We start from the raw sequence: 9,727 nt of genomic DNA on the forward strand, positions 1-9,727 counted from the left end.
CGGTGTTTAGGAAGCTCCAGGAGGGAAGGGGAGCAGCGGGGACAGGGCACGCACTGGGGAGAGGTGGGATGGGGGCAGGGACTTGGGGGAAGGATAGGAGTGGATGCGGGGCCTGGGGAAGAGCAGAGAGGCCGACCACCCCCAACCCCCGGCTACAGGGGAAGTCGGTGCCTATGGCTCAAACCCAGTGGAACAAAGTTCTGGCTAATGTCTGAACTCTCAACTTTTCAGTCTCATCTTAAATGAGGGCTCTTGGGCTTGTCTAACTCAGTTTACACTGTATGAACTTTCCTCTGTTTCCTTAGAGTGTCCATGTGCTGACATGGCTGTCCATAGGCACAATCAACAGAACAGGCTGCGTGGGAGCCTCACACAAGGATGCCATGGCCTGACCTCCCCTTCTGGCGATGATTCTCTCCCCTACTCCTTCCCAGTAGAGTCCTGTTACAGCTGGCACTGAGCATGGCACAATGCTCCAAGTACAGGGCTGGGAGCCAGGAGCTCTTGGGTTCTGATACCAGCTCAGACGCCGACTATCTGGGTGGCTTTGGGCAAGTCATTCTTGCCTCATTGTATCCACCCACAAAATGGAGATACGATCACTTTCTTGCTTGCTCCACAGGAGCATGAGGACAGTTAGTTACTGAAGGACCAACTGGGCCTCTTGGTATAGGCCCATAATATGGGGTGATTAGAGTGGGGGATTAATCTGTATTCAGAAGTCAGAATCCTCCTCAAGTGCTCCATTCCCTAGGAGGAACGTGCCTGCGGCTACGCCCCCTCATGAAGCACAGCATAGTCCCTTCTGCGCACCAGCCCTGTTAGTGAAGAGGGAGGGGTTGGGGACAAGTTCCCACTCTTTGGGGGCACTGTTCACACCCAGGGAAAAGGGGGGCCTCCCTGAATACGGAGGCTGCAAATTGCAGCTGGCTGTTATGTAGGCCTCAAAGGGATCTTTCCTGTCTCCCATCACCATAGGAGCCCACATAAAGGCCAGGAACAATTTGGCATTTACCATCTGTAAAGCGCATTTGGGATGAAAAGCAATATGATGGTTATATTTATCTCTGATTTTTCTCCATGGCTGTTATTTTGTGCTGTTTTGACTGAGGTTTCCTGCTGGGATTCTGCCAGACGCCTGTCATTTCTTACAGCACTGGAAATATGCATTGTAAGGAAAGAATCTTTCCCTTGATTCCCTGATTTAAAAAAAATCTAGATTAACAAAGGCACCCACCGACTGGGCTTTATCATCCACGATTCTGACTGACTGATAACCATCGCTCTGTGCCTCGCAAAACAAAATACCAAGCTACCAAGGTCCTGGGTTGATGTCAAGAAATAATTTCAGACAACTTCCAAGGACATGATTCTACTCCCACTTACCAGTGTAAATCAAGAGTAATTCAGTTAAAGTGAGGGGAGATCAGTGTGATTAGTTTTCCAATGATAATTTATATGACACGTCAGATACAGTTTATGACATTAACGAACTGGGGTACACTGAACTGGTCAGGCCAGCTGAAACTCCCTACCCATGAGCCTCTTGCATTGGGATGCTGTTAGGGCCACACCCATAGAACTCCCTCAGTCAATAAGTGGAGCTGGAATAAAAATGTTATTCCTGCTACAAGGTCATATTGAAGTATCCCATTTTACAATGGACTTCTGTGCTCACCAGAAAAAGACTCCATCTGTGCCACTGCCTTCATGTCACAAGGTTTCCAGCAGAACTGTCAAAATTTCTACTTCAACAAATCTAATGTAGTGTGTGGTGACTGGTGTGTTGCAAACGCCTGCTGAAAAGGTGTCCCTCGGGAATAAAACATTACGATCGGTAGATACACCTGATTATTGATTTTTTGCATTATTTGGATTGTGGTCGTGCACCACCAGTCATGCACCAGGACCCCTACATGTTGTCCTACCAGAACAAAAAGATGAGTCCTGCCCCAAAGAGCTAAATCATCTGATGATCAGTAACACAATGGGACTCCTGGTAATTCAATGGCTTTATACACGTGGGACACAGGTATGTGCTATAAACTACTGAGGTCATAGTATTCCTTATTCTATGTGCCACTGGATGAAAAAAGTGCTCTGGTTATTTCTGTTAGATAAAATATAAATACAACGTGGAGACAGATTTTGCTTGACACAGAGTCTGAACTAGACAATGTGAGGTGTCCTTTACTGCCTTTTCATGCATTAGACCTCTTTTCTTCTGTTTATACCCCACTACTCCCCCAGGGATTGTAACTAATTTCCATTACCCTTGTTCTACCATAAAAGATAAAAGCCACGGTTATCCCTCTGGGGCTGTTATTGATTAGCATGATGGCAAATAGAACCATGCTGGTGCTTTTAAAAGAAAACAATGTTAAACGTGCACAAAAACTGATCGCTTTTTTTATTTCCAGGAAAGAATAATGGAAATGTTTGTACCTTGCAGGTGCTGTTGTGATTGCCTTTGTGGTCTGCTGGCTTCCTTATCATGTACGGCGTCTCATGTTTTGCTATGTTCCAGCAGATCACTGGACAGAGTGAGTCATTATTCTGAAGTAGAATGCGATTGTACCATGCCACTGCAGAAGTCTAAGGACCAGACTGTGCTCCCCTTACTTCCACTGAGTACCATGTTCTTCAACTACTAGCACCTTTGAGGTCAATAGGGGGTCTGGTGATATTTAATAAGGAGATCAGAATCTAGCCCTGAAGTTTTACAGGGAAAATATGAACTTAAAAAGGTCTCAAAATTGTCTTCAGCTTGGTTTTTTTATTACAGGTTTTAAAAGCTGGATTCCAAAGATGTATGTGGTGGAAAACACCAGCATGTATTCAAATAGCATCTGATTATCTCATGTTGGCAATCACAAAATTACCACCTGTTACTAGTACAGTGACCAATTTTCACCTCTGCCAGTCCCTAAGAATCCTTGGTTGGATCATTTTTTATCCATCCTAAGTGGATTGTTGGTATGTATCTAAGACACAGAGACATTAGCTGTAAGGTGGAGCAGCTCATGTCAAAACACAATTTAGTTCCAAAAAGCTAAATTTTCCAGGTCATAGGAGAGAATCCACAGACAGAAAAATAGTTGCATCATTTCAACATACAAATGCATCTTGGTTTTAGAAAAGGTAGATCATGCCAGACCAACCTGATCTCTTTCTTTGAGAAGATTTTTCTAAATAAAGGAAATGCAGTAGATCTAATCTACTTGGATTTCAGTAATGCATGACACTGTTCCACATGGGAAATTATTAGTTAAATTGTAGAAGATGGAGATTAGTATGGCAACTGAAAGGTGAGTAAGGAACTGGTTAAAGGGGAGACTACAACGAGTCATACTGAAAGTTCAGATGTTAGGCAGGAGGGAGGGAGGTTACTGGTGGACCTCCTCAAGGAATGGTCTTGGGTCCAATCTTATTTAACATTTCCATTAATGAAGTTGACACAAAAAAGTGGGAGTATGCAAATAAAATTTGCCGATGACACAAAATTGGAAGGTATTGCAATACGGAGGAGGACTGGAATATCATACAAGAAGATTTGGATGACCTTGGAAACTGAAGTAATAGAAATGAGATGAAATTTAACAGTGCAGAATTCAAGGTCACGTATTTAGGGACTAACAACAAGAATTTGGAAGCGACAGAGGAGAGGAAAGACCTGGGTGTATTAGGCAGTCACAGCATGACTATGAGCTAGCAACGTGATGCGGCTGTGAAAAAGGCTAATGCAGTCCTAGGATGCATCAGGTGAGGTATTTCCAGTAGAGAAAAGGAAGTGTTATTACCATTATACAAGGAGAAGCCTCATCTGCAATACTGTGTGCAATTCTGGTTTCCCATGTTTAAGAAAGATGAATTGAAACTGCAACAGGTGCACAGAAGGGATACTAAAGGAATAGAAAACCTACCTTATGAGAGGAGACTCAATGAGCTTGTCTTGTTAGGCTTAACAAAATGAAGGTTATGGGAAGATAGGATAGCTCGCTATAAATACCTCAGAGGGATAAACACCTGGAAGGGAGAATAGTTATTTAAGGGCCAATATTGGCACAAGAACAAATGGATATAAATTGGTCATCAATAAATTTAGGCTTGACATTAGAGGAGTAAAGTTCTGTAACAGCCTTCCAAAAGACGTAAAGGGCACAAAAAACATTACTTGTTTTAAGACTGAGCTTGATAAGTTTATGGAGGGGATGTTTTGATGAGATGGGTCACAGGCCATTGTAGGCAATCCGTGACTGCTATTAGCAAATAGCTGGCGATGGGACACTAGAGGGGAGAGCTCAGAGTTACTATAGAGAATTCTTTCCCAGGTGTCGGACTGCTGGGTCTTGCCCACATGCTCAGGGTCTAACTGATCACCATATTTGGTGTTGGGAAGGAATTTCCCCCCAGGTCAGATTGGAAGAAATCCTAGGGGTTTTTCGCTTTCCTCTGCAGTGTGGGGCACGAATCATTTGCTGGTTTGAATGAGAGTAAGTAGTGGATTCTCTGTAACTTGAAGTCTTTAAATCATTATTTGAGGACTTCGGTAACTTAGCAAAAGGTTATGTGCCTACTCCAGGAGTGGGTGGGTGAGGTTCTGTGGCCTGCAGTATGCAGGAGGTCAGAGTAGATGATCAAGATGGTCCCTTCTAGCCTTAAAATCTATGAGTCTATGAGAAGAGTGGAGTAGGTTATTTGCTAATTTTAGCAATGAAAGGCCAGACTTAACATATAGGGATCATCATCCATTTGCAGGGATTTTCAGACAGTTTAAGTGGGCAATTATACTTGTAACTGCACACCTAGTTTGTATGCACATGTATCCATTGCTCACATAAAAGATGAAAATAACACGTGCAAATACATCTATTAGCTATATGCTCATGCAACTATCCAATTTTTTGCGTAGTCATGGCAACTGCACGTACAAATCAGGTAAATAATAGAGCATACATTTTGCACATGCAATTGTGCACCTAAACTTTCTGAAAATCTAGCCCCAGATTCCTTGAGGCAAAGATGGCAGGAGATGGGTTCAGCGAAGATTCTAACCATTACTCAGGTAATTCTTTTACAATATTACATCCTCTGTTCTCTGAAAAGAGTTCTGTTTCCTGCAGTGAATGGGAGACGAGGAGAGCGACGGACATGTCTACAATGCTAAAATGCAGCCAAACTAAGAGATTATTAAAATTTCATAAATTCCAAGCACAAGAAACAGTGATTTCCAGTAGAGCAGTCCACCGAAACAAATTGTATATCCTGCCATGGTAACAACCGGATTTTACATTTAATAGTGAAAATAGACTCCTAGGCATGCATTGGAGCAAACTGTTATTTCTTGTTTACTTTACTATAAGAAAAGCACTTAAAGCAGCAAGCAGTTATGTAACAATAACATTTGCTCTGAGCACAAGGAATAGACAACTTTGTCAGCAGTTAACACAGATTGATGTGTTCCATTTGCATTTTAATATTTTTTAAAAGCCATGATTAATTTTAAGAAAGTCCAGAAATTACAGATATATTATGAATGGCGAGCTATCAATGTCACTGGTTAATTAATTGCTTACAGTGGTTTGATGTAAGATCATCCAGAAATATGCCCATGTCTGAACAAGAGAAATCTTCTTCTTTTTAATTAATACCTCATAGCTACAGCCCAACGATGTATTTGTAATGATTGGAACGGGCCACCAATTCTTAACACACAGTGTTTAAGGTTTGTGTTTTGGGGTTGGTAAGACATCACAATCACAGGGCTATTTATCCTTCATCTGTGATCAGATAGAAGAGCACAAGGTCTGATTTTCAAGGATGCTGAGCACCTGTAACGTCCATTAAGATCAGTGGAGCTGTGGAGCACTCCGCACCTCTGCAAATGAGTCCCCTACTACCTAGACTACATCTACACGATGAGCTAGGGGTTTGGTTCCCCTGCCCATGTACACGTCCTCGCGCTACCTCGATGAGAGCTGGCATGAGTGTAAATAGCAGTGTTGCTGTGGCAGCACTGGCTGTGGCAGCAGAGGCATGACTGAGCCGTGCTGAGTACAAACCTTTCTGAACCCAGTAGGTATGTACTTGCTCCGCTGCCGCTACCCATGCGACTGCAGCTACACTGCTATTTATACTCACGCTAGCTCTCACGGAGCTAGTGCAAGCATGTGTACACGAGCAAGGGAATCACACCCCTCGCTCGTAGTGTAATGTAGCCATTTATGCCTATGAATTCTACCTGCTCACAAATAGTAATCCAGGGATTTCAGTCCAGTGGTTGGACCCTTCCTACTGAAAATGCTGTCTCTCTTCAGATTATTCCCCTGCTCCACAAGAATCACTCCACTCTGAAAGAACACATCACCCAGCCATTCTTCTAACCTGGCTTGCACCCTGGTGGCATCCGCCCAGCATGATGGTTGTGCCTTTAATTCAGATGATCTTTATATTCAGTTTATTGTGGGAATGATCGAATGGTGCTTGTCTAAATACATCCTTTTCCCCTATAGCAGCCTGAAACCAGCTCTAAAGAGAAACCTAGTCTGAGATGAACCAGGGTCCTTTTTCAGTTAATAGTTACAGAAACAAATGAAAAACAAGGCAGAGACTCTCACTTCAATTAAATTGCTGTTTATAAATGGTTAATAAATGATTAACAGACGTTATAAGCAAGTGATAGACATGAGTAGTATTTGTTATAGATGGTTCTAAGCACATCAGTAGAAAGTATTATAGCTGGTTATAAGCAACCTATTGACCTGCTGGACTCTATGGCGATCTACAACCATTGATTATCCATTGGTTAAAACATCTATTAATCATTTATTAACCTCTTTATAAATGGAATCAATATAAAGTATGACCCTGGACAGCATTTGTGATTTTAGAGACCAAGATTTTTCCAAAAGAGACTTGTTTGTGAGTACCTGCCTTGAGACCGGTCCCTTTTCGATGTCTCAGGTTGGGCAATCAAAAATTAAGGCACCTAAAATTGCCAGTCACTTGAAAATTGTGGCCTTAGTGAACAGGAACCAGTGAAGATTTTCTGTGTGTATGAGTCAGAAATCTCGTATGTTTCTGTAGGGATAAACCACTGTTAAAGTGGGTTAAGAGGACTGACTAGACCAAAGTTAACATTTGTTGATCTTTAAGAACATTTCGAAAGGAACTGCTTGAAAGGATACTTATTTCCACAGTACTTCCTTTGGCCAGGATAATGGGCACCAGCACTGCAAGCTGCTAGAATTTCACATTTTCTTTATAATTATTGACACCATCAGGGGCTAAGTGACAAGCTCTTTCAGCTGGAAGGTGTGCACTTTCCCAAACACCTGCACCTCAGGCTGCTTTCAGCTGCCACCATATCCTAGCACTTTGTAGCCATTAAATCAGAGACACTGACGTGGGTTCTGCAATAGACTGTGATTTTCTCTGGAGGTCTGTGTGTCTTAACCCTTAAAAACCTTTTGCACAGAGCAAAACCCTATAATCAGGATTCATGCTATCATGGTGACAGCCTTAGAATGATGCACAACCTCCCACACCACTAAAAATAACTGTCCTGACTTTACAAAGGTTGGCATATACCAATGACAACTCTCATAAGCAATTAGAGAAGGCAGTTGCAGTATCTTATACACAGTTCTTCAGTCTGTAGACATTCCTGTGCCTTCTACCCTTGCAATGTTTGCACATCACACTCAAAACCACCCTTTTATTATCTAGCTGATGAGTTTCTGGCCATAGTCTGGTTCCTACATATCTATAAGCAATGGAAGTTTTGCAGTTGACTAAAATGGGAACAGGATGGAACTCCTATATGGGTTATAGTTAGACCTGGTTGAAAAACAGGTTGACAGTTTCACTACGAAGTTTGGTGAGGTAATATCTTTTAACAAGCCAACATCTGTTCGTGAAAGTGACAAGCTTTCAAGCTGCACAGACTTCTTCAGGTCTGTGCAGCAGGAAAGCTTGTCTGTTCCACCAACAGAAGTTACTCCTTCAAAAGATAGTACCTTGTCTTTCCTACTCTGGGACTGACAGGGCTACAACTGCAAACTAAAGTGTCTGACATTTCAGGTTTGAAATGGACTCATCTTCTGGTTTTGGTGAAATTTCTCATGATATTCCTTACTGACATTTTTATCAAAAGTAATTTCAAAATCATCATTGCAAATTTTGACTTGCTGAAAAGTGGGGGTTGGTCAATGAAATTTTTCAAGAATGATTTTGAAAATCATTTGTTAAAAAAGTCAGTGAAGATGAGAAATGCTGGGACAGCAAACTGTGGCCATTGGGAGCTGCAATCAGCCGAACTTGTGGACACAGCAGGTAAACAAACTGGACCGGCCCACCAGGGTGCTTACCCTGGCGGGCCACGGGCCAAAGGTTACTGATCCCTGGACTAGATGGACCAAATTTGATATCTGGTATGGCAATCCCCAGCTGCTGAAAATCTGGCTTCCACTTTCTCCAACCCTGCAATTGTAAGTTATTCATACTCTCCTCCTCCACTCATATTTCCACTCTCTTCTTGTTCTGTTCCATCAGATTCCTTTATAATTTCTACCACTACTTCTACATGTTGACAAATGTCCTCTTCTACGTCAGTTCTGCCATCAACCCCATCCTCTACAACCTGGTGTCTGCAAACTTCCGCCAGATATTCCTCTCCACGCTCATGTTCCTGTGCCTGCCATGGAGGAAGAAGAAAAAGAGACCCAGCTTCACCAGGAAGTCCAACAGCATCTCTAGCAACCATACGTTTTCCAGCCAAGTCACTAGGGAAACGACATACTGAGCCCCGAGTGAAGCCAAAGGAAGGGAGAATGTGTTTCAACGTGGATTTAGGATGTGAGAGAGACCTCTGGGACCTTAGTGCATGGTCTCTAAATTCTCCATAACACGAATGTGTTTAGCAGTCTCATTTTTGTTGGAACAAATAGGCTTCGTTCTGCCAGTAACTTTGGGGTTATTTTAAAGCATCAGCCTTGCCTCTTGTGAATAATGGCTACGCATTTTGTAACTTCGGTATGGCATAGATTCCGACGCAGTGTTATCTGGGAAGCCACAGCACTTCTTCAGCCTATAAATGTCAAGCTTAGGCAACTCATATCGTGCTTCATCCTTTTCTCCGTGCAGAAATGCTGTGCTAAAGTCGAAGAGCTCAACATCGTTTCTCTTGGTGGCACTGAGCTGAGACTTTAATGAGGAGCAAGGCAGTTTTGAGTAAACAGGGATATTTTTTGAGGGGGGGAGTAGTAATCTGAGAGGTGATAAAAGAAAGAGAAATGGAAATAATGGAATCAGTAGGGAATATAGCACTCAGGGAGCAAGGTGGTTATTTATAGAACTCATTCTTAATTCTGATTAATTAGACCGGAATGTCCAGGCAAGTCAATTTAGTGTCCCTAAATTAAATAATAAAATAATTATAATGCCTTACCTAGATCAGGATAGCACCTTGGAAAACACCGTTCAGTGCTCTTAGGGTGCAAGGATCATGTTTTTGTTAGAGGTGTGTGTAGTGCCTAGCACGATGGAACGTTGATACCTCTTGGATCCTTTCAGCAAGGTCATCACACAAATACATTAAAAAATACATAATAATAATAATAATAATAATGACAAAGTCTAGAATGCTTAAATTGAGGCAAATCTTATTGTTAATAACAAAGAAGAGGGCAATCTTACATTTGCTTCATAGCCAAATCCCATTTTTACC

General features: G+C 42.2%; 1 protein-coding gene across 1 annotated transcript in view; it reads left to right on the forward strand.

The window, feature by feature from the left end:
* Nucleotides 1-9,403, forward strand: part of NTSR1 (neurotensin receptor 1) — a 94,482-nt gene extending 85,079 nt beyond the window's left edge. Inside the window, exons 3-4 of the mRNA XM_039498909.1 lie at nucleotides 2,453-2,543; nucleotides 8,554-9,403. Coding sequence (XP_039354843.1) covers nucleotides 2,453-2,543; nucleotides 8,554-8,803 — 341 coding nt within the window. The 3' untranslated portion in view covers nucleotides 8,804-9,403. The remainder of the gene's footprint in view (nucleotides 1-2,452; nucleotides 2,544-8,553) is intronic.
* Nucleotides 9,404-9,727: the final 324 nt, after the last annotated feature.

Source organism: Mauremys reevesii, linkage group 13 (genome assembly GCF_016161935.1).
Source record: "Mauremys reevesii isolate NIE-2019 linkage group 13, ASM1616193v1, whole genome shotgun sequence".
Lineage (NCBI taxonomy): Eukaryota > Metazoa > Chordata > Testudines > Geoemydidae > Mauremys > Mauremys reevesii.